Source organism: Diaporthe amygdali (genome assembly GCF_026229845.1).
Source record: "Diaporthe amygdali strain CAA958 chromosome Unknown NODE_42_length_345209_cov_65_521073, whole genome shotgun sequence".
Taxonomy (NCBI): Eukaryota; Fungi; Ascomycota; class Sordariomycetes; order Diaporthales; family Diaporthaceae; genus Diaporthe; species Diaporthe amygdali.
Window position 1 is genome coordinate 14,944 of NW_026517062.1, and position 24,354 is coordinate 39,297.

General features: G+C 55.7%; 6 protein-coding genes across 6 annotated transcripts; 3 read left to right on the forward strand and 3 right to left on the reverse strand.

Moving 5' to 3' along the window:
- Positions 1-3,280: 3,280 nt before the first annotated feature.
- J7T55_007053 (uncharacterized protein) lies at positions 3,281-4,408 on the forward strand (the record flags this gene model as incomplete). The annotated part of the gene is made up of 2 exons (XM_053134097.1): positions 3,281-3,642; positions 3,709-4,408. 2 exons carry the CDS (start codon positions 3,281-3,283, stop codon positions 4,406-4,408), a joined length of 1,062 nt encoding a protein of 353 aa, XP_052988004.1.
- Positions 4,409-5,320: 912 nt separating this feature from the next.
- On the forward strand, positions 5,321-6,543 carry J7T55_007054 (uncharacterized protein; the record flags this gene model as incomplete). Its single annotated transcript, XM_053134098.1, has 2 exons — positions 5,321-5,585; positions 5,660-6,543. The coding sequence occupies 2 exons, from the start codon at positions 5,321-5,323 to the stop codon at positions 6,541-6,543; spliced, it is 1,149 nt and encodes a 382-aa protein (XP_052988005.1).
- An 826-nt stretch (positions 6,544-7,369) lies between these two features.
- J7T55_007055 (mn2+ homeostasis protein per1) lies at positions 7,370-8,623 on the reverse strand (the record flags this gene model as incomplete). Its single annotated transcript, XM_053134099.1, has 4 exons — positions 7,370-7,424; positions 7,485-8,244; positions 8,339-8,387; positions 8,489-8,623. 4 exons carry the CDS (start codon positions 8,621-8,623, stop codon positions 7,370-7,372), a joined length of 999 nt encoding a protein of 332 aa, XP_052988006.1.
- A 1,056-nt stretch (positions 8,624-9,679) lies between these two features.
- On the reverse strand, positions 9,680-11,521 carry J7T55_007056 (uncharacterized protein; the record flags this gene model as incomplete). Its single annotated transcript, XM_053134100.1, has 1 exon — positions 9,680-11,521. The coding sequence occupies one exon, from the start codon at positions 11,519-11,521 to the stop codon at positions 9,680-9,682; it is 1,842 nt and encodes a 613-aa protein (XP_052988007.1).
- Positions 11,522-16,611: 5,090 nt separating this feature from the next.
- On the forward strand, positions 16,612-18,187 carry J7T55_007057 (uncharacterized protein; the record flags this gene model as incomplete). The annotated part of the gene is made up of 2 exons (XM_053134101.1): positions 16,612-16,966; positions 17,043-18,187. 2 exons carry the CDS (start codon positions 16,612-16,614, stop codon positions 18,185-18,187), a joined length of 1,500 nt encoding a protein of 499 aa, XP_052988008.1.
- A 363-nt stretch (positions 18,188-18,550) lies between these two features.
- On the reverse strand, positions 18,551-20,726 carry J7T55_007058 (uncharacterized protein; the record flags this gene model as incomplete). The annotated part of the gene is made up of 4 exons (XM_053134102.1): positions 18,551-18,654; positions 18,757-18,951; positions 19,025-19,820; positions 20,100-20,726. The coding sequence occupies 4 exons, from the start codon at positions 20,724-20,726 to the stop codon at positions 18,551-18,553; spliced, it is 1,722 nt and encodes a 573-aa protein (XP_052988009.1).
- Between the last annotated feature and the right edge of the window lie 3,628 nt (positions 20,727-24,354).

Consider the following 24,354-nt stretch of genomic DNA (forward strand, 5'->3'; position numbering starts at 1 on the left):
AAGAACAACATATGTATGTAGAAATCAAAGAGCTGATGGAGAGAACCTTGCCATGCCTTAGAACTGCCAATGGAGAACCATTCCGCTGAAGTCAGTCGAGTATGACCGAACCACAGGTTCCGAAAGGTGTGTTTACAATATGATAATCGTTGATTATAGTATTAGGCTTGAAGTGACGCTGAAAAATCCTCCCCGAAGTGAAATTGTGAATCCCCTTTGGTAATCACATCAATCTGAAATCAAATTTGCCGATCTTGCCTCGTCATTTGCGAATCTGTAGGGACTGCTCTTGACCTTGAGGACATGAGCAGTGATCTGCGCCGGCTAGGGCGTCTTCGTTCTTGTGACCGTTCACGCCTCGTCACGGACACTTCTCGGCTGTCCAGTCTCTTCAACGCTGAGTCTCTCTAATGCTCAGCTGAGCAGACGTTTCAACCTCCGACTTGCTCGCACCCGCATTAGAATCTAGTTGCGGCTGGGTGGCCGCCTAACCAGAGGGCTCCTCATTCGTTTTGCTCCGCCCGGCCGATGCCTCCGGAGCAGCGCTGTCTTGCTGCTTGGCCTAAGTCACAAAACATCCTGAGATTTGCTTCCTGTATCGCGCTCTTCATGTCATTGAAGGTCAACTTAACGACGTCGGACCTCTCGAATGTTGCTCGGTCCTTGTCAATAACGGGGGCCGTGTACGTCATGATCTTGTTCGCATCGCTCAGCTTGGCCGATAGCACCGAAACAGTGTTGTCTTGCAGCTGGCCTGAGTGACCAGACATCCTGAGATTGGCTTCCTGTATCGCACGTCTCAATTTGCTGGAACTCAAACCAAGGATGTCGCCGCTCTCGAATTTTGGTAGGTTCTTGTCAATGACGGGGCCCGTGTACATAATGACCTCGCCCGTGTGGCTCAGCTTAGCCATTTGTTCAGCAACGATTTGAGAGAGCTTCTTTCCTCCGGCCGTCGAAGGATCCGAGTAGCTGATGTAGCCAGTTCCGTCAGGCGATGGTATCACGACGTTTGTACCCTCCCAGATGTTTTCTCTGGGGAAAGGCGATGGTACCACGACCTTTGTACCCTGCCAGATGTTGTTCCTGGGGACCGCCCATGGTGGCATGCTGTTGCCGGTCATGTCAACGTCAACTGTCGTGGGGTCGTGCTTCATAGCCTTTGGGATGCGAGTGTCATCTGGAGACATCTCAGCTGCCTGACGCTTTGTGCCAACAACATGATTCTCGTTCTGGTGGCGGTGACGGTCGCTGTGGTATCCCTCGATGTTGGAGGGGCTCCAAACGGAAGCGCCGATATTCGCTCCAGCTTGTTGGTTCTGGCGAGAGGGCTCGCCTTCAAATTCAGACCAATCGTGGGTGTTTGTCTCATGGGATGTTGTCGAGCCGATTCCGATCTGCGACCGTCCTGCCTGTTTGGCTCTGCCCTCGGGGCGAGCTTCGTTCTGTGAGGTCATGTTGGAAGATATTTCCGGTATCCGCAGTTCCAGATCCTTGAAATCACGAAGTTAACAATTAGGATTGATCTCCTCGATACGATTTGTGAGAAAGAGTGATATTTTGTGCAAAATTTGAGGGTTGGTTGTGTCTTACAGTGATTGTACGTTGTCGCGTGTGTTGAGCAGGAGAGAAAGGCACACAGGCGCTGGCGATCCGTTGAAAGCTTTTGGCACTGCTTGCTGGAAGTTGTTGTGGGCCACCAAATCAGCAGAGATCGGATGACCGCCTGGCTCACTGAGCTTCTGCTTGTTTGTCTAGGCCGTCAAACGGTCTGTTTGCCTTATGTCTATCCAGGTGTGGACCAGACATGTGGCAGCTGGCAGATCTTAGCTGCAAACTCCTTTTCACTACCTACGATCTGCTCAGTAGGGCCTGACAGCATTCTACTAACCCAACGTTTCAGCCCGTATTGGTTCAATTGATACGCCTCGGGACCTATGATCCCTTCAAGATGATCAAAGGTGGTCTCGGAGCACTTGGGTACATTTAAACTCAAATTATGGAAAGAAAAGAATTGAGAACCCCGAAATGGTTTACGATGACTCTGCTGTACAGCTTTGCCTCGTCATCTGTAATTATTGGTGACTCCTTTTCACACTCGGGCACTGCCCGCCTTCGGACACCTAGATTTGCCTTTCCGACGGACTCACTAATTGTGTGTGTGCTTGTCTTCGCGAGACTTCGTTTTCTCGCCAGCTTGACGTTGCTGGAGCGAGCCCTTAAGTTTCTTGATCTCGAGAAGTGTTTGAGCCTTGAGTTCCTCGATCTCTTTGAGGTGCGCGGCAGTCAATGTATGGATCTCAAATTTGTGTCGACCCTCCTCAAGGCTGTACTAGCGTTCATACGCAAGTCTTTTCAGCGTTAACCAGAAGGTGGTCTTACGTCTAGAGGAGCTGCGAGGACGTGGTTTGCTGACTTGTGGTTGAAACGCAGCATACCGTTAGGCCATGTACGACCCAAGACGTGCATCCTGAGTATTTGCATAGAGCTAATAATCCACATGGTAATCTCGATGAGTATCGAACCCGGATCGACCCCCAGGGTCAAGATCTCGCTCGGCTCTGGGGTTCACTCGAGTCGGCGTTGTAGCTCGACCACTGAGAGGCGAGCTTCCATATAAACTCAGATTTCTAGGCGGGAAGAACAAGGAAATGGTTCACATCGTCATCTGTGGGCACAATTCGGAGGTTTCATAACATTGAGTGGCAGCAATCCCATATGGGTCCTTGGCTGCGTCACCGGGAGGACTCCGCACATTTTGCGCGATGTACTCAACGGCCTCGCTGTATCGCTGCAATTCTGTGGATTATCAGTCCCGTTTTGATGGGTCGTGAATCCTTCAAGTTGTCAATCTCGTCCTCTTTCGACTCGCTGCACAGTCAGCCTCTCTCACCGAGGGGAAGCTGTGTCAGCGTAATCCAGAAGAGATCCCAGGCGATTTCATACTGTAAGTCTTCGCCGACAAGAGTATTCTAGTGTCAAGGGTGCTAGCTCTGACTGGACTGGTATACAGCTGTTCAGTCCATCTCTACTGTCTAATCTGAACTGTCAAGTCACATTTCAGCACTTTGCCTGCTTTCAGCCCCAATCCTGCAATGCAGAGAAGTGGAACGACCCGCAATGCCTCGACGCTTGCGACCAACAGCAATATATTTCTCCAAGCCACCCTCGGGTATCCTCTTCGATTTTGACTCCCCAATCGATGCTGCTTTTCCTGCCAAGTTCTCACACACCACTAGGATAATCTATATTGTCATTGTCATCGTCAACATCACCTACCATGGCCCAGTCAGAGTCTCGAGTCCTCCGGGCTGTTCTGGCAACACCCTTTATTGGCCTAGCCATCTTTTGCCTCGGTGCTATGGACACCAACAAACTCATTGCTCAACAGCAGCCGTTTCTCGAAGCGGGACGCATCGCCTGGGACGGTGGATCAATGCCCATTTTTGATCGCTTCTACAAAGTCCCTTTCATCGACGATATCTGGCGTGGCATCACGGTCACTTTCTCGGCTTCCTACATCCCCTTGGATGCCATTGGCTGGTGGCAGCTATTCTCCTTTCTCAACGACCTGGGCCCATTGTACAGTGTCTGGCTCTTGGAGTCGTGTCGTGTCGGGAATGCCTGGACGCCGGTCTATACGTAAGCATCACGTTCTGAACAAGGGCAAATACATCAAAAACAAGGTGCTAACAACTGTAATCTCAGTGTTACGGTCTTCACATTCATCGCCCAGCTTCTGGGGGTCGGGAATGTCGCGCCGCTGTACTACTTCCTGCACCTGACTTTCGCCCCGTCCGCGGCGACCCTGAAGCGTTCGGCGAAGGACCGACAGCTCCAGTCAGAGCAGGCATTGTACCTACTCCCGCTCTTCCTCAGCCTTCACACCTTCGAGGTCTTGCGTGCTTACACGGCCCCTGAGCCGGAGACTCGCCAGTACTGGGTCTGGGCGTGGCAGATGTCGCCCCTCTGGATCGGCATTGCTAACTCGCTGCTGGGCGGCTTGACTGCTGCCGTGCCGGCTTTGAAGAGCAGCACCCTCGCATCGCCACGCCCACTTCTTGCCGTGATGTGTGCAATCTCTAGCTCGACCTGGGCATACACGCTGTACTCTTCGCCTTATTCCCTGTCAGACATGTTCATCCCTGACCCTGCAGTCTACTTGGACTTTATTGGACATACCCGAAAGGCCTTGCAGTGCGACGAGGTGTATTCTTTCGGGAGCTCTTTTCTGTGGCTGATTTACATGTTTTTTGATCTTTACGCCGCTGGGCTGGTTGGGCTTGAGTCGCTGGTTGTATCTTCCCTTCTTCCACTTGTGTCTGCGGTGACCGGACCTGGAACTGCTTTTGTCATGGGTTGGTGCTGGCGAGAACAGGCGCTATCTTCCCACCACAAGGCCAATTGATTCGCCTCCATGGGCTGCTCCTGGTCTATATTCCTACTTCGCCCGAGTCTGCACTCCTGGTTGCCGACATGCCCGTCACACTACCAACCGATGAATGTGCAGTTGGAAAGCATCTCTTTTGTTTGATACTCGAGGGTTTGCTCAGCTTCTTTTTTTTTGGGGGGGGGGGAGCAAAGACTGCCATGGGCTGCAAGATCTATTGAGCAAGATGTGAGGCAGACCAGTTCCTAACACATCCAGAGGTTCCAACCTGGCACACACAATGAGCCTATGACCTGGCAGGAAGGGACGAGACAGGAACGGTGCCGGTAGGCTGACTCATTGAGGAGATTAGCAGGATACCAGAAATACCAAATTTTGTTGTTCCCAAACGATGTGAATTTTCTGTGAGTGAGGACACGTTCTGGTGCGTCAGGGATCTTGCGTATTCCTTGCTGTACGCCTTTCATGCTAAGGGGATGGGCTGCTGAGAACAATCGGCCAATGGTCTTACACGATTCTCAGCGGCAGTTGTCGTACAGCAACGTCCAACATGAGAGAGCAGTAAGCCACGACTTTGGTATTGCAAAGCCTCTAATCCAGCCGACATTGTCACTGCTAGCTGCAAAAATTTCCAACTTTGTCTGTCCTTGAAATCGAAATTCGTTTTCAAGGGAAAAGTGAAGTTACAGGAGAGAAAGGACCAACAAAAGTGGGTCCAAAGACTTCACCCTACTTAGCATGCCTAAACTTCCATCTCGGCCGCGACTGCTTTGAACCTTCTTTCCTTCGACGAGCCCAAAGGACAACTACAACGTGGACGACAGTCAATCGTGCACTCCGAATCACACATAAAAGAACTCAGTTCTGAGCTGAGAGGGACATTTCACGTCTCAAACCTCAATTTGAAGACAAGAAAACAAAACCCACAACATGGCGAGTAATTCCCATAGCCTCGCGTCGGCACAGACGCGTGAGAATTTTGTAACGGTGTGCAACCATATGAAGGAGATGTTCCAGAAACAAGGGTTTGAGGACCCCGAAGGCAAGATCAAATTGTGCATCAGGTCGGCACACAACAAAATCATGAAGAGACTCTTCCAGATGGACCACGGGGTGGACTGGCTCGGCAGACCAAAGGCGGTATCTGCCGAGTACTACATGGAGCAGATGATGGAGCAGATGTGGCGCGGATGTTGTAAGTGTGAAATCTCAGCCTGCCAATCCTTGCTATGTCTCTGTCTTGTATCTTTCTGCTAAAGCTGCACGCAGGTGAACTTTGTCGCATCCCCAATAACGAGAGAGCACCTCTGCCGGTAGCCGTTGCTCTGACCAAAGCACACATGTACGGAAGCCCCCCAGCACCTGAGCATGTCAAGAGGATAGAGGAACACGAGGCCCAGAAGAAGGTTTTGGACCCAGAGACCAGGATTGAGCAGACTCCGCTGGTAGTTCCGCCGCCGCCGAGCCAGCCCGAGGGCGCGGACAGCGAGAGTGTCCAGCCCTCAAGGGAGGATGAACATGGCAACTGCGTGCTGGGACATGTCGAAGCCATGGACAATCGAGGCGGACAAGTGCGAGAGCACACTACAGACGAGGCGACCGACAAGAAGCCAGTCTACTACAGGGAATGGTTCAACGGTCAGACTGACACTGAGTGCAAATTCTCCATCGACGATGACGAAGCGGACATAAACAGGATGTGGGAGCTCTGGGAGGAGTATTTCGGCAGACAAGGGATTCGGCCCAACACCAAGTACCCATTCGAGCTCTGCATCCCAGCCAACAAGAGCCGCCTCTTCTTTGGGGCCCAGGGCTCGGCAATCAAGCAAATCATGGCGCTGTGCCTGACCCCAATCCGTATATGTACACGGTACGATTCCGAGTGGCTATACGTTGGACTCTGGTTCCGAAAGATGGCGAGGAGTCCACGCATGCCATTGCTTCAGATGTACTCTATTCTGCATCATTGGAGCATCACACTCGACCAAGGCTTGTTCTTTGATGTGAAGCTGGGTCAGGAGATTGAGCAAAGGGCTCGCGTGCTCGCCGGTCAGGTGGGCGACAGCATGTGGCGGCAACGAAGCAGCACTACAGTCCGAGAGTCAACCATCGTCGGGGACGAGGATGAGTGTGCAGACCGTGAGATGGAGTAGGCAATGCAGGAGCAGATGACCGCCGAGAGCAAGCAAGAGAAGAAGTTATGGCTGCTCAAGGCAACAGACAGTATCTTCGACAAGGACCATGGTGATATGGACTACAACACCAAGCAGAGAAGCAGGCGCATCGCCCTTTACGAGGGCGATGCGGCTCACGGAGTGCCTATACGGCGAAGACGTCAGGTTCAACCGGTCAAATTTGTGGGAAATCTACACCGACTACTGGTCCACAACACGAATAAGCAGCCGATGCCCAGGCGTTTATGCACAGCAACCTGTGATGAGGAATGGCCTCAGGTTCTGAGCCAGGACCTAAAATAATAGCGAGCGGAAGGCCGCACTCACGAGACAAGAATAGGATCGCAAATTGTACAAACACCCTCCTACGAGCAAGAGACACCAAAAATCCTGTATTGGTCGTGGCCTATAAATCGTAGAATGCGGGAATAATGTCTGCGAGCAGTTTCTCCTTGTGCTCAATATCCTAGATTTGTTCAAGGCGATATCAGAGCGATGAGGACAAGTAGGACGATGATAGCAACGACAGCTGGAGTAAGAGCGAGTTGTGGCGATGTTTAGAGAAGGGACAATCTTCTCTCTCGTCTAGACCAAAGATTGCACACAGACTGGAATCGACATTGGGGACTGGATCAGCATAAGCAATGAGCCATACATAGACACAGTCAAATGCTGGTCTTATTTTCTACCTCATTCAGTAATTCTACCAGGCACAGCAGTCCTTGCTCCTCTGTTCCCTGTCTTCCGCCCGTCTCCTCGCAAGGCGACATCACACTCCTATCTACACTCGCAACATGCGTGCCGTCTAAGCCTTCAGCCTCTCGGTTGCCATATCATCTTGGGCGTCCTTGATCAGAAATCTGCGGCAAGCAACCGTCAGCATCAATACGACAGCAACAGAACAAAACACTGTGACTCACTTGTACCACACGATTGTAGGCCCAATGGTCCCCAGGTGCCACAGGCAGTGCGCGTCGACGCTGCCCCACAGCGGCGCAAAGTCGAACAGCTCGAGGCTCATGGCGAGCATGATCCAGGCGACGGCGAAGCCGGGCCAGGCGGCCCAGCTGCGGCCGGTGCGCTCGTACTTGACCCACGAGTACCAGGACCACAGGCCGTTCGAGACGAGGCCGCAGGCGATGTTGGCGGCCATGTTGTAGCCGTAGTCCCAGCGCCACAGCTTGAGGTAGGCGACGTGGGCGGCGTACATGGCGCCGCACAGCAGCGTCCAGGCGCGCAGCAGGCTGCGGCGGCGCGGCGCGCGGCGGTCCAGCCGGAAGTGGTGCACCACCGCGTAGTACAGGCCGTAGAGGACGTTGGCGCCGGCCCCGAAGTAGTCGAGCTGCTCGGTCGCCGCGAAGTCGCGCGTGTGGAAGATGGAGCTGAGCGTCCAGCTGGCGATGCCCACGTGCGCGAGCACCACGTAGAACGGCCGCAGTGTGTATGAGGGGGGGATCGCCGCCCGGACGTTGCGCAGCCCGTCGGCGTGCGCCCACAGGTTCCCCATGCTGAAGAGCACCGACAGCGGCTCCTGCATGCCCAACAGCCGGCGGAAGGGCCACTTGCCGTAGAACTGGACGATGGGCTCGCCGGCCGACACGCGCGCCGCCGTGGTTATGTGCTGGCAGGCGTGGTCGCACTCCTGCGGGCAGTCCCAGAGGAGGAGGCGGTGGAGGAGAGCTGTAGGCGCGTTGAACTGTTAGTCGGCCTGCTTGTCTGAGAGGTGATCGAGCCGGAGACGGGGATGGGAGGGTGAAGAAGGGGGATGTCTCACGGATCGGAGTCTGCGGCTTGTTCGGGTCGCAATTCTCCTGCTTGCAGACCTGCGCACAAAATCATCAGCTTCTATGTTTCTCCATGGCCGTGCCGTTGATCTGAGACTGGACATAGTCCTCCCGCTGTATCCCGTTGGGTCGTCACGAACCTCGACGCATTGGCGAAACTCGGGCAGCCGGTCACCAATCGAGGCGTGGGCGCCGCTGCAGAACAGCAGCAAGCAGATGGCTAGGGCGAGGAAGAGCGGCCGAGGCCGTATCCTGGCCGCTCCTGTGGTCGTCATGATATCCTCATTTAATCCGTGGCAGGGCTGGATTGGCACAAGGCTACGGAGGGAGGTAGGAAAGGAGGATATGCATGAAGAGGACAGCAGGGTGATGCGCGCTGAGGTGAGTGGGATTCGCGTGTCGCGGAGCTTCCGAGCCCCCCTGGGAACTGTGGCTGCGGCAGGCATTTGAACTCTCCTCAGCCCTGTCGGCCTGTCTGTGTCTTGTCTCGGGTGGAGCTCCCGCAACCCAGACCGTCGATCGAGGACTGTGAGATGACATCTTTCCGAGGAAACATAGGATGCCCATGACACTCCCGCTTGCCATTGCAGAGTCTGTGCAGGTGACAGCGGCACTTCAGATGCTTAATTGTTTGTTGGTTCACTGCCGCGACTCCCACTCTCTACAGTCACGCCTCACCCGAGGCAACCCGCACAAAGCTTGTCAAGTCAAATTTTGGGGAGTAATGTAATGGTTTTGATTCAAGACCCGCTCAATGAGCAGCTTCGACATTGTATTTTCAATAAGTAGGTCCTTAGTGACAACTACTTGTACCTCATTCGCTCGTGCGAATATATAGATACCCGTATATAAAAGTGGGATTTTCCAATCCCCCTCAAATCCAAACTCCATTTCTACCGTCCAATCCCCCGAAGAACAATTCATATCACGTATGCATCCATCTCACTCCGTTCCGTGGCTCGGACTCAAAACACCGTAAAACAAACAAAAAGACCAGAACAAGTGAAAATCGTCAGAAGAAGAAATAAAGAGAGTCGGGCTGTGGGCCGTTCTGTTGAATAGTACTTCCACCATGGTATCGTGGGGTCGTCAATTTCATTTGTTGCTTTCATCATCAGAAGGTCCGTCCGTGCAGTTGAGAATCACGGTAGATTGTGTTTCCAATGAACGCCGAGCAAGCTGTGAGCAGGATGCTGTTTCCATATTCGCCTGTGGATTTGACCCATTTCGCCGTAAGAAGGATGATTCCGTGGCTGCGTCAAATCATGATATCATCAAAGAAGAGTGGAATGGAAAAGTATAGTGAGGAAAGCAGTGGAAAGCCTGGTGGATCAAAAAGGTGACTCAGACTGCCGGGGACCATTGAAGTCCTTGAGGCGCTGGTCGAGGTATGCAAGCCGCGAAGCCAGGTTGATGCTCGCTGGCTCGCTAGGATGCGTCCCGCGAGGCTGATGGACGGTCGAGAAGCGCCGTGCGAACATGGCGGGATCGAGGTCCGTGGGCTGGCTGAACCTGTTGGGGACACTGAAGCTCATCGAGCTAGAGGCCGAGAAGGGGGAACCCAGTCGTGGTGGAGTAGCGATAGGAACCGCAGTCGGTCGGGCTGTTGGCTGTGCTGAGTCAAAGGACAGGGGAGCCCGTGGCCGAGAGGCGAAGAATGCGTCCTCGGCCTTGCTCGAGTCGCCAGCAAGGATCCGAGGGTCGAGCCAGGTATCGAGTGAGAGGCTGGGCCGCTTGCGAGACTCGTGCGCCTGCCGCGTCTTCCTCTTTTGCGTTGAAGATCGACTGAGTCTGACTGGTGACTGGAGCCTGCGGCGTGGTCCGACCGTATGGGTCTGTCGTTGGCCAACGTCGGCAGGAAGCCCAAACACGTCCAACAACGAGGTCGAGGAACTTGGCCCGTAGCTCTTCGCATTCACCGGTGAGCCCAGACGCCGACGCTCAACCACAGATGGCTCCAAATCGACATCCGGCTGCGGCACGTGGTCCAAATTGGGTGGGAGCGTTTGAGCCGGTGAGTCCGGCGCAGTGGTCAACTGTGCAAGCGACCCCTGGGGTGTCATGGTCTCGCAAGTGCTCATTGCCAGAGACTTGACCATCTCCTGCGTCTCAAATGGAGATGTTGCGGAATTGGGTGTTGATCGTCGGGCCCAGCGGACTGTGGCGCTGGTCAAGGGTGTCGGACTCCTCGAGAAGTAAGAGAACCGCATCTTGCCGCCGTCAGGCCCACGGGCCTTCTGCTTGCAGAGAGCCCTCAGGTGTGCTCGGGTGGCCGCAGCTGTGTGTGGCCACTGCATGAACACGCCCGACGACTCCGCCGCCGTTGGGGTCGAGCTACCGCTCCTTGATTCGGAGGCGCCCGCCGCCTTGGCCACCGTCTTCGAGCCCTTCCAACTCCGGATGGCTTGGCGAGCGACCCTCTTGGACACCCCTTCTGGTGGGATCCCGCTCTTGCCAATCTGAAAAGGTGTCACGCGTGGATCCGAAAGGTAGAGGTTGTACGTCGCCCAGAGGTGTTGGCTCATCGCTGGAGTCCATGGGGCCTTGCGTGCTATCCTCGTACCGCTTGGAGGCTGAAGACTATCTGCGTGTACAGCCTCTGTGTCGACACACATAAACCTCTCTGAGTCTCCAAGCTCAGGGCTGAACTGTATGTCGTCATCTGAGAAGTAGGAGGACAGCTGACTGAAAGAAGACGTGCTCGTACGTGACCGCGCCGTTGACGGTCGAGACTCGGGTTCTGGACTCGACTCAGAACTGCTCATCCAGTCGATCGCCCAGTTCGGGTATCTTGAAGGGGTTAGGGACGGAGGTGCTCCGGGCGCAGGAGTCTTTGGGGAGGTGAATGATTGGCTGTGGCCATATTGGATATGAAGACCGTCCTCGATGTCTTGACCCTCCTCGGGATGATGGAGGTCACTCCAGGAAGGCATGACGTCGGAGCCGTAGGTGGCTATTGCAGGTTCCTCGACGCTTGGTATTGGGACGTCGGCGGCAGCAACTGAGGCGAGGAATTGTTGTGTTGGCGCGGCAAGGTGTTGGGGATCATGGCGCCGCTTTAACCTGAGGCGCGGCCTTGGTGTGGAAGGTGCCTGGCTTTCGACCTCTGTGAACGGTTCCGGGGTCCTCTGCGGGCCAAGTCGGCCATGGCGGAGCAAACCCCCTGACTCCATGTTTCCACTCATCATGTCTCAGTTCACAGTACAGTCCAGTTCGAAGACGTCGGAGCGGGTCATGAAATCGATAACGCGTGGACCCGAGTCAAGATCAAAGTGAGGAATGCGCCCAAGAGTGCTACCAGTCACCTGCGCGCGAATAATATCCTGTCTTCGGTCCTCGGGGAGAGGGTAATGGTCCCGCCAAGTAAGTTGTTCCACCAGATATGTGGTACTAATAAAGGGAAGCCGGTATCGAATCTCGTTGCACCCAGAATTCGGTGGCTGGTCCGTTAAAATCCGTTTCTGTAAGACGCCACAAGTGTTTTTTTTTGTTCGTATCCAAGGGGCGGAGAAGGCTAGTTCGTCTGATTAGATTGTATTCAGGAACGAAATCTAAGAAAGTTTCATGAAAAAGACATAAGTCGTGAGGAGGAGGAAAGGAAATATGAGAAATCGAGTCGTCAAGATCGTGAAGCAGGTAGACGGGCTGAGACACACTGACGAATGGGGCAGAGCTGATGAAATAGCCCCGTCGACGTTGTGTGAAATCCGACAGATACCTAAGGGAAAAAGGAAGAATGTAGATTGAGAGGGGGGGTGGGCAGTGGTGGGAACACGGGATGGTCAATGAGCGGGATGTGTGAATATGTAGGAACAGCACGCACGTTCTGGGTTCCCTGGTTGACAGCGAGAGGATGGGGGAGGGTGGTATGGGGAGAGGGCAGCGGGTCCGAAGGAGGATGGAGGCACTGCGGCGCGTGGAGCGGATGCGGGAGGATGCTAAAAGCAGTGGAGGCGTGCAGCGATCACATCTGGTCGTACCCACGTACCTTTATAAACCCTGGTCGTCAGTCTGCATGCGACCCCGGGCAGCGTGACGGGTCACAGGCAACCAGTGATGAGTGAGTGAGGTCTTCTCTAAAGCAAATGAGCTCTGCAGACCAGCACAGACGTGCGCCGACCCCCTGAGGTCAAGCTTGGACTGGGTGAGCAGGTAGATCCCGATACGTGTGCGTCGGGCTTTTCAATAAGCGACTGGGAACGGCCCAGCTTCTTCAATCTGCAGGTTCTCGTGGACCAAAGACTCTGGCGAGACGGTGTTAAGAGCGCGAATGCGCGTTCCGGGAAAGCTAGCAGGAGGCAGCTGGAGGCGAGGGCCACTGAGCAGACGGCACACGACGGCGCAGTGTCCAAGAATCCTGGCAGACGCGTCTAATGTATTAAAGGATGGCGGTGCGATGTGGTGTAATGCGATGCGATGCGATGCTTGCTCGGTAGGTTTGGGGGGCGCGGCAGTGTTAATAACACCCCTGGTAGTAGCCGTCGTGGGTGAGGGCCGAAGAAAGAAAGACAATCGGACAGATGATGAAGAGTTGACCAGTTAGCTGATGCCGGCTGGGGCTGGGGGGCTGGTCTGGGGCTGGGCTGCTGCTTGTCAGTTGTCGACGGGGTGTGCGGTGCAGCAAAAAGTGCGCCGGTGGCCGATGCCCTGATCCGTGCAAACGCTGTTGGATATGTCTTGCAGGAAGGTAAAAAAGATCCGATCGACGCGAGATAAAGACCAGATCAACAGCAGGCTGGGCCAGGCAGGCAGGTGCAAAGGCAAGATTGGATTCTGAGGTGATCCGAGGTTGAGGCGAGTCGAGGCGAGGGTGAGGCGAACAGACAGCGGCAGGAGTGCAGCCAAGTGTGTGCAGTTGCAGCGCGCAGGGCAGCCCAAATGCAGCGCAGTTGCCCCTTGGTGCACCGTGCTGGCAGGCCTAGCAGCAAGGTGGATGACGGGATGCGGAAAGTCGAGGGATCAGGCCTGAATTGATGATGGGTGGATGTGAGGGTGGATTGGTGGACCGGTGGATTGGAGGGGGGGCGGCGGGCAGGCAGGTGGAGTCGAGGTGAGGTGAAGGGGCCCCCAAGTACGGGAGCACTGAGCAACCTTGGAAGAGAGGAGCGAGGATTTGGGCCTGACTTGGGACTTGGGACTTGACTTGACTTGGGCTAGCGAGGGTGAGACAGAAAGTCTCGGTGGTCTTGTACTCTTGTATGGTTCAGAGATCTGAGTGCCTTGTCCTGTGCGCCGGGGGGCGGCTGAGGCCGTGCGCTCGCGATGGTTTGTTTCGGACGGCAGAGACGTGGGGCCTCGCAGCCTGGGACGGCTGGGAAGAGGGAAGAGGGAAGAGAGAGGCTGGAGCAGGATTGAATGTCCAGGGATCCAGGGTTACTCTGGCAGATGCGCTTTTAGCACACGAGCAATGCGAAACTGAGGAAAGATGCTGTTGGGAGTGGATCTGGCCTGGACCTGGGACCCGGACCTGCAGACGGAGTTTACCACCAGCAGCAGCAGCCGCAGCAACGACAACGAGTGAGCAAGTGAACGGCGAACGAGTGGACAAGCCAACCAACGGGCTGTTTGAGTTGTCAAAGGTGTAGATGTAAAAATTACATGGCAAATGCAAGCCTCCTGCAAGTACGAGCGGAATGAAGAGCGAAAAACGGCCGCTGGTCAGGCACGCGTAGCCCACCCAGTCCTTGTCCAATCAGGTGGGGCAGATGTGAGGTGGTTGAGACGCGAGAGAGACGCGTAAAAACGCGTCTCGACCTGGGGTGGCGAGGCTGGTTTACTGTTCAAGTGTTTACCCACTTTTCCCACTCCCACAACCACCCATGTCCATTGGCCCGCTTTTTGCCATGCGGACGACCCTCTTCTATCTCGATCCTCCATCGTCCTCTTCAGCTCGGCTGTGGGTAGTCTGGCTACTAAATCTGGCGGACCAACACAATGTTCTAATCTTGTATCAGCACGCGACGGCGCAGGCTCTAATAATACAATATCACCGTTCAATCTTAGAACAGGCCATCCTCCGCCTCAGTGGATGGAGTCAGCTCGACGGACATCTTCCTGGGGAATGGCCAGGTCGTCTTCGTGCACCTCTGCTCCAAGTTAGTGTTCCAGGACTCTGGTCTCACGGGCCAAGCCAGCTGCTCGATTGGGCCATGGGCTCATGTGTCTCCCCTCGTGTGCTGGCCCCCTCCCGTGAGGCAGGATGCGCCGGCCAGCTGCATGAGATATCACACCAACCCCCCTTCAACCTCAACCATGGTATTCCACTCACTCACACTCACACTCACACTCACACTACACTCACTCAAGCCAGAGAGCAAGTCTACACGAGCTCGGGTGAGCAGAAACGGTGTCCCCGCAGCCCGCAGGTGCAGACGCACATGACATGCAATGCAGGCTGCCATGTCACGTATCGCAGCAGCACTACACTACCCGAGAACCGAGTACTGCGCCTGATTGCACAGGTTTCAACGCCAAAGGAGTATGCCAGATGGACTTGACATCAGATACAGCACAACCCACGGTGTATTCAAGACTCTGCGGTGCCCATGTCATGCCAACAATACCTCCGCACCTATGAGGGATTGTGCCATGTTTTCTTCCCGGAAGTTAAATTCACCATCGAGATCGAGAACAGACGTCGCATGGGAGGGTGCAAATCTGTGGTTGTTAGAGATCTCTGATGTCCTTCCGGGTACTGTGTAGAACTACCCACACCCACGCCCGGACACAAACACACTCACCTCTGCATGATTCTAGGGCCGCCCCTCACCCTCTCGATATGCATCCTGGTGTATCCACAAGCTGTCGTCTGAAGTATGCCGCCCCGCCCATCGTCAGTGCATGCGAGATGAAGCCCAGCCCCAGTCGATCCGGGCGAGGTTTGTAGTCTGATTATACACCGCCTCTGATATTGATATATAGGGTCTCTGCTTGGCTAGTAGCACGAAACAAATAATGTTTCTATAAATCCTGAAACCGAATTCCCCGGGGCGCGTAATGCAAAGAGAGTGAACGCGGCACGAACCTCGCGTACTACTAGCCAGCTAATAACTATGCGTGCTGCTTCCTTGCCTATACGAAAAGAGAAGACAGGCCCGTCCCCACCGTGACGGTCAAGATTAAGTTTAAGGACCATGTCAGGCGTCAAGGGACAGCCTACCAATGTGCTTTGCTGGCGCCCGCCCAGGGTCCTTCGGCACCTGGAGTCGACAGCTGCGATCAGCGGTGGTCCACCCGTGCGGCGTTCATCATCCCATGCCTGTTGGCTGTCAGCCAGAGGACCTAGTGACGGCCCCGGCTTGTCGGCCGCGACATCACCGCCGGCAGTGTGGGTGTCACGGCTTGGCGCTGGACAGTGCCGCCGGATGAATAATCCAGTATCTAGTCTAGACTAGACGCCGATTGACACACACTTTCTCACCGTCCTGCCCGGCCCGGCCGCCGTAGGTAGACAAGACGAGATGAACCCCTCCTCGCCCCTCATGGGAATCACACGGCCAAAAAGGGATCCAATACTGCTGGCTTGTTGCACAGAGCTAGTGTCGCACAGACTTGCGCAGGGGCATGTGGGAAATGGCAGGTCGCAGGTAGGTCGAGCTGCTGGTCTTGGTCTCCCCAGCAGCAGCCCGGGCCAGAAGTTCGGCCATAGGGCCCGCCTGAAATATGGCAATTTTAGGCATACCCAGGCACAAGGTGCAATTGGAGAGGCAATATTTCAATCACTACAGATCCAGCATGTGCCGACTGCGGAGGGCAGAGTGGTACAGAAACAGAGTTGCTAGCATGCGCTCAGATCCCAATGGCACACACACATAACTCTCTGCCCCAGCACCCGAGCATTCCCCCCCGTCAAGAATTCACCCCGGAGCCCGGGCTGAACTCTCCAAGGTGTCGGCACCGGGAGCTTATCATGCCCAGTCCCACGTTTGCGCACGCACCCGCCCGCGAAGCCCTCCCGGTGGTAGGTAGCTTTGTAAAGCGCAGGGAGAGAGGGGTGAGCCCTGAGAGGGCCGCGCAAGCACGGGAGGCGATCTGAGCCCCATCGAGCTGAAGCCACGACGTGCTAAAGGGGGACAGCTCTGGCCGGCGCATGTGAGACAATGCCCATCTTGCTGAACCCTTTCCGTGTAAGCTCCAAGGGAGCCGAGTGTGGTCCTTTGACGAGGTGTCAAGTCACAATGAACAACGTCCATCCCATCAATCCTCCTCCCAGATCTTCTCGAAATCCAGGCGTATCACGTGTCGAAAGCCTCCCAAGCCGACCATGATCAGACCAAAGATGCTGGACACGTCCCGGCTCGTCCGCATCGCCAAGTTCCTCATTCCGGCGCTGGTGATCTTCTACTTCCTCTCGGACCTCAAGGAGAACGAGGTCCGCGACCGCTATGCCGAGGTCCTGCGCAGCTTCAAGGACGAAAAGAAGCTGTTCATGTCCGACCTGCTCGAAAATGAGGTCGACGGCAGATTCGAAGGCGGCGAGCTGGCCCGGCTCTGTGCCAGCAGGAAATGGCACCCGGAGGATAAGGGACTTGTCCTGACGTGCGCGCCCATGCCGGGGGGCGTGGGCGAGGTCAAGAATGGCCTTCTGCACTGTATACGGTTTGCGATTGAGATAGGAGGTAAGTTCATAGGGGCGGTTGCCAGCTAGTTAAATATATATGTATCTACATCGTCGCCACTGACATCCATCCCCAGCGGAGCTCGTCCTCCCCCGAATCACGCGCCGCTCCGCGGCCGACATCTCCAACCTCCACGGCGAGCAGCAGGCCAAAGGCCAGCCGCTGGACTACATGTTCTCGTCCGAGCACCTCCTCGCCTCCCTGCAGACGCACTGCCCGCAGATGCGGGTCCACCGCTCCCTGGACGACCTGTACGACAAGCCGAGCCTGCTCAAGCCGCTGCCGGTGAGCCTGGGCATGCTGACGGACGAGGTGGCGGTGCTCAACGGCACGCGCACGTCGGTCATCGCGGAGCCGCAGAACATCACGCGCTATTTCGACGACTTCTACGAGCGCGAGCTGCCCCACGAGAAGCGCCACTACCCGGTGCGCGTCGACCTCCAGGAGACCATCTTCGCGTGGCCGGCCCATTATGACGGTGAGGCCTTCCGCCGCGACTTCGGCCGCCTGCTGCGCGTGCGCGACGACGTCCGACTGCTCGCCGCCTCGGGCCTGTGGAACCTGGCCCGCCGCTTCAGCCTGCAGCTCGACCCGCGCCGCGGCATCGGCCACAACCCGGCGCAGGACAAGAACCCGCGCTTCGTGGGCGCCCACCTGCGCACCGAGAAGGACGTTGCGCCGCCGGACGAGGCGCGTCTCTCGAGCGGCGTGCCACCCGGCCGCCCCGTCTTCCCCGGCTATGACGTGCAGGCCGGCTACTACCTCGACTACCTGGCTTCCGTGGAGGCGGAGGGAAGGGTCGTGTACCTCGCGACAGGCCTGAATGTCGAGGATGCCGACGTGAAGCGCTTCACCGCACAGGCCGCTGAGCTCGGCGCCACGGTCGTCACCAAGCGGGACATCCTGGCGCCCGGCGAGGTCGCCATGCTCAACAACCGCCTGACCTGGGACCAGAGGGCGCTGGTCGACTACGAGATCATGCTGCGCGCTGGGTTCGTGCTGGGCGTCGTCGAGAGCAGCTTCGCGTGGAACCTGGCTATGCGGAGGGGCAACGCGTACGGTGGCGGAGGCTATGGTGTTGGTGCCGAGTATGGCGGGTTCCTGGCCGTGCCGAGCACGAATCCTGATAGACCGGGGGTGATGATGTGGCAGGATCGGTATTCCAAGTTATTCGGAGACTCGGACCGGGCGGTGAGTATGTACTATGGCATCTGGCCATGACGTTGTGGGAGGGATGGAGATGGTCAGCTGGGCGTTACTTCGGTTGGCGTTTGATTCCTGACTTTTCGACGGCGCGGAAGAGTACAATAGACTGGCTATGTACAGTTGCATTGTGAGAAGACGCCGTTGATGTTCTTTATTCTGATTCAGGCCAAGAAGATATCACTGAAGTGTTTCGCTCCGCGCTTCTCGTCCGTACAAGTGACTTGAACCCAAGGGTTCGAGTGAAATGGCGCGGATGGACACTTCAATCGGAAGTCGGCCAACAGCAAGTGTGCTGTTGAAAGACAAATGCTGATGAGAGCAGTTGCTGGTCGGCGTGAAGGACGCAATGGCCATCTCACCGGCTCAGCCAGATAACCATCATCTCGCCCTCCTTCGAGACCGATGCTCGAGCACATTCTCAGCATCGACGATAAGAGTCCTCAGAGATGCATCAGATGCCACCCCGCCTGAAATCGTCACATCTGAGGAGCAAGGATTAGCAATAGTCATTCCCCACACGAGAACATCGTGATGATCTGCTCAGCGGAGGTGCTCGTCCGGATACATAGGATTCTTATGCTCACAAAACTCTTTCCGGCGCATCAACACATTGTCCCACTCTCGCTTCAAGTGCTTGTCGCCTGCTAGCAACTCTGACGTCGACGGTTGGCCCTTTCTCGGATATATAGGCGAGGTCGAGCCGAAGTAGGCATTGTATTTGACGATCAACAGCCGGTAGAGATGTTGAACGACCGACAATGCAGACACCTCATTGAAGCCTGGGATGATTCAGTCAGCAATGCCCACTGCTGAAATCTTCATCACCGGAACACGTAGATGACTCTCACTCACCAGGATTTACGCCGTAGATCGAGTTCACAGGGTGACTACGGGCAAGATTCGAGTATCCGGCGACCAATTGCTTGTAGATCAGAATCATCTGCCACAGACAAGCCCAGAGAGGCAGCTCGGTGAGACGATCGACGCCAGGCGGCCACTCATCAAGCTCCGAGAGGATATGCTTCTCGCAGGCGATGAGAGCATTGGTGGCTATTTTCTTTAGCTCAAAGAGCGCCGCCACTGGCATCGGTTGGTGGATGTTGTTGTGGCTACCGGCAGCAGACCCTCCTCCATCTGCTTGATAGAACAGAGCCGAAGTCTGCCATATTCTGTACCAGCATCTCATTTCGCAGGTCTTGCGAATCAAGTTCTTCGCGTCAACGAAAGCGGACGACTTCTTCCCAACATTATAAGACACATCAGATAGGTCCATGGGGCTGTCCCTGTAAGCCAGGAGGAAGGAAAGTATCGCGGCCTCGAAGTCTGGCGCCTTCTTTACGTCCAACTCTTTCGATAACTGCCTCTCTGCCCACGTAAGCAGAGTGCCAGACAAGGGCTCGTGCCCGGGCGCAAGACAGAGCCATGGTACCGAGTTTGGTGATGACTGTGTTTCCAGCCGGTCACTTGAGTGGGACACCGGAGCACTGGCGAATCCCGCGGGTGCTGGTGAAGGGAAATAACTTGTAGCCGACATGAAAGGCCTTTCGTTTACGACATACTGCTGAAGCATCAAGGCGAAGCCCGGCGAATCGCTCGCCTGGTTGAATGTCACGACGACTGGGATTGGGATCGCAACCAGCTGCCTGTTCTGTCTCGACAGCAAAGCTCCAGTTGAATCACGGATCCAAATGCTGGCTAGAACACACAATTTAAGTACTAGTGACCACGGGGAACGAAAATGAAATGGGCCCCACTCACCACCTTGACCACCATCAGGAAACCGCACATCCGACAGTTTCTCCCGAACGCACACTTCTGGATTCCTGGGAAATGCCTTTCTGCAGTGGTCACAAGGCACACTCTCATTACACTACCGCCGTGTCAGCAGGAGCCCAGCCGGAAAAAGACCACGCCGCCGGTGTCTTACTTCTCGTTTCCTGATGTGACAGCGGGTGCATGCCCCGATCTTGCGCATGTTAGACACCTTGGCTCGTTTCTTCCCAGGCAATGGATTACTCCTTCCCCGTTTCATTGGCACTGCCTGGGCAGGCGGGCTCACGGGCGTGACGGGAAGACCGGGATTCCAGGGTGACAGGTGGATAGACACATCGTCTTCCTGCAGACGTATCGGCGAGGGTGATGTCGGCCGCTGGATAAGAATCTCGGGGGCTTCACCAATGCCCTCACCAATGTGGCGCAAGCAGTCTGCGGAATTCAGGTCTCCAAGGTCTTCTCCGGCCCATACCGCGCTCAACGTGGTTTGGGGGTCAGCATCGTCTGGCCGGCTAGGGGACGATGGCGAGGCTCTGCTGTGGCTCGAGGGTGAAAGAGTCTGTCCGAATGTCAGGGGTGGCGCATGGCTCTCCGAGCCAAGGTAAGTCGATGTGTCGTCACGGCCGTCTACGGACGGTTGGACATAAGCCGGTGGGTCTTCGTTCGGAATTTGACAGAACTGCTGGAAGAGGTCGATTTCGTCGCTATGCCACTGCTCGATGAAGGTCTGAATCTCATCAGGTACGACCTGACCTTCGGTGTTGGGTAAGAGGGGCTCCATCGTGACCATAGACAGGCCGAAGTCACTTGACCAACGCCTAAGATGACCGTCTGGGCGCAGACCGTGGCAAGATGACTCCCGAGTTGATCAGGAGCACGGGAGAGGTTGAAATAAAGATGCCTGACAAAGTTGAATGCGTGGCGCAGGTAGGGCAAGGGCAGCCGGGTCGAAGGGTAAGCCATACCGCTTGGAACTTATACAGCATGGAATGGCCTCTTCTGATTCGCCAAAACCCATTGTAAGACGATGCGGCTCTGCACACCGAATATTGTATGAGGCAATCACGTGGCTACTCTTGAGTGTACGCACTCGCGCAGACGCCTGCATTGGCAGACTGCAGCATGCTGCGGTGTGGGTGCAATCCATACTGACACCTGCATGCCTCGAAAGCTAGACGATGCTTGGCTCCTATCACTCGATGGCGCTATTGGGCTTCACAAGGACCCGTTCGAGGCAGGTGGACACTATTTCAGTCAAGACGCTGTGCGGTCTGCGTCAGCTCGGTGCCGAAGACGCGAATCGACGGGTCCGAGCCTGACGTATGCATCTCAAATGCTTACTTTGCATCACATATGGCCCAGAAAAGGAGCTGTTGGAATGGAGGTCAGCTGAAGTAAGAATAGTGGCAGTCAACGCGTGGTTAGGAACGACTAGACAGAGCACGCAGCACTCAATCGAGGCCCGGCCCGAGATCTAGTTGACCAAGACGCTACAGAGAACCGGCGGAGCACTAATGTCATGCTCAATCAAAGTCATCCAAATGAATGCGATCGTCTCGTTGCCGTATTTTGATGTTCGTGGGACGGGGTCCAGCAGGATGTGGATGCTACAGGATGCCGAGACATGGTGGTAGGGTGATGGCCCCTCCGCAACCTGAGGTTGACGGCCCTGCAATCACCAAGGCCGGCAGGAAGCAGTGGCCTGCAGGATCTTCAAGGTGATCGTCCGCGAAACCTCCTGTCAAACTGTCAGGACTGACTCAAAAAATCCTGAAGCGTTGTGGTCCCTCTGTTTCCTTCCTCGTACGGCTTCGCCGGAAGGACTAGAGGAAGTCGAAACCGCGAGGAATTGCGTCGTGGGCGCTAGCGACTTGTCCCATCTCGAGAACCAGAGAAGCGGAATTGGCACTTCGGATTCTGTGCAACACGTGCGATTCTTTGGGCCAACCAAGACGCTCGGGAGCCTTGTGCTCATCGACCCTTGTGTCTTGTGTGACAGAGGAGCTCCGATCCAGCGGACGGGATTGTCTGGAGGGTGCAGTTGAAACTGTTGTCGACTGTCTGTTGTTTGTTGTTGGCCAGGGACGGCGCGCCCAAAGGAAAAAGAAGGTTCAGCCATTCTTGCAAGGCCACCCCCTATGAGGTAGGATCTACAGTAATGGGACGATCTTTGCTGGGCTCTCCTGGGCATTTGCCCTTTGAGGTCGCTGCTCACAACTTCAAATAGACGGTGGGTGGACAATCCTGCTCGCGCGGTCTATATGTAACAGCCCTGTAGTCGTGCAGGCGAGAAAACGGTAGCGGCAGAAACGGAGGGCAGATGGTGTGCCGATCGGGCTCTCAGCCCCTGGGTCCTGATGGGGTATCCCAGACAGGCGAGCTTGCAATCGACAGAGAAGCAGTTGAGTGGGGGCCGCCACAGTGGGCGCAGCTTAATTACGTTGCGATGCCTGGCTGCCCAGGAGTTCGGGACGATGCCGTGGGAGGGATGGGGATTTCTGAGGTGTCGCTGATGAGACCAGACAAGGCGAGCTGTGCCGACTGTGCCTCTAGGCCACAGCGCAGAGCAGAATAGAGCAGAGCACAGTCCAGCCAGCTAGCTAACCAGCTAGCCAGGCCAGCCCAAGGGGGAGGAAGGCTTGCCAAGACGTGATATCGTGGCAGCGGGCTGGTAGGCGGGAGGGCGGGAGTCTTGCGGGATGATCTGCGATGGCTTGATGGATTTTCGATAGGCGATCCGGGGCAGCTTTCATTATAGGCAACACCAGCCTGAATCGTGCCCACTACTGCACGCAGCCAGCAGCCCACCAATTGCCAAAGTGGTGAGTGCCCTTGAACGTGCATTATCCATCCATGCAGCAGCCATGGACCCTGAGGTCTAGAAGGCTTCGCAGGTAAAGCCTTTCAAAGGGGGCACACGCAGAGAGACTGCGCATACAGGACAACGACAGAAGAGGCAAAGCCCAAGCAAAGGGCGGGCCCACGGACACGCGGAAGAAAACGTTTGTCCTACTGCAAGGGCGGCACAGCAAGAGCTCGTTAGACCAAGTACGAGTACGTGCGCACTATGCCGACCACTGTGCCTAAAATAGATGGCTGTCTTTTTGGTGTCTGGTGTTCGTTCTTCGGCAACCAAGTCCAGACCGGACCCGACCGCGTTGGTGGCCTCGTGCATTTTTGTCTTTGTCAATGGACGAGAAGGCCGAGTCAGGACGCATGGCCCTGTGACGTTTAGCTGAGTCTGAGCAGCTGCAACTGGGGTAGACGATGTGTGTTGCAGCATCAGCAGCAGCGAATGGTGGTAAGGATAGCCAGAGTCTGAGGGAGAGAGAAGCCCCCTTTTCCGTACGTCCAGCGTTCAGTGTCCAGCGTTCAGGCGTTCTGAGGCGTTCCAGAAGACGGACCGGTCGGCAGTCCGTTGAGAGAGCATTACATTGGTACGACGTTGAGTCCCGTGGGACGGTACGTGCAGCACGGCCAACGGCACCATCCCGGCACTTTGGAGCTGGGTGCTAAAACGAGGGCCCAAGACCAAGCCAGCCAGCCAACCAGCCAGCCAACTAAGCAGCCTCGGGCTTGGACCACCAAACCAACGACAGACAAAGGCAGTCGAACGAGCGAGTTGCGAGCGTCGCACAGGCTACCAAACAGGTACAGACTGCAGGGCCTTGCCCCACAGCTGCATCCGCTCCGTTACTGTTACGCAGAGCATGCAGGTCATGGCCAGAGCCCCAGCCAATTGTAGCCCTCTTCAGCAGACGTGCAGACGTGCAGGATCTTGGATTTGGGGGACGATGACGGAATCGGGAATCCTATTTCTTCGTCTCCTTGGATATTCAATTTTACTAGGGGGCCGGCAGTGCAAAGCCAAAAAGCCAGAGTCAAATCCAAAACGGTGAGCCTCTTGACTGCCTGGCTGCTACATCGTACCCATGTGGTCACATTAGTAGTTATAGCAGCAGCAGCAGCAGCAGCAGAATCAGCAGAGACACACACACACGCACCTCGTAATCATTAGGACGTTGTAACAAACAGACGCCAGGTCAAGTGCCTCCTTGTCAGCTGCGGGCTACCGGGAGGCCATGCAGTGAGTGCATCCACCCCTACGCGCACGCCAGCCGGCGGGAGGAGCAGGCGACCAACCAATACGGGATACCACCAGACCCGACACGGCCACCAAGCCGCAGAAGGCCAGGACGCCACCCGTTGTCTACTGACGCAGTATTTCATCTATTGTTCACGGCACTTGCATGCACTTGCAGGCCTGCCAGTCCTGTTGGGGAAAATTATGACATCTTCCAAGGTTTTTCTGGTCAACTTGTTAGCTCGAAACCGCAGTCTCGAAAAAGTCCTGAAAATCCATCCCCTAATAAACATCCAACAAAACCCAACAACGCCTCTCGCCTCGT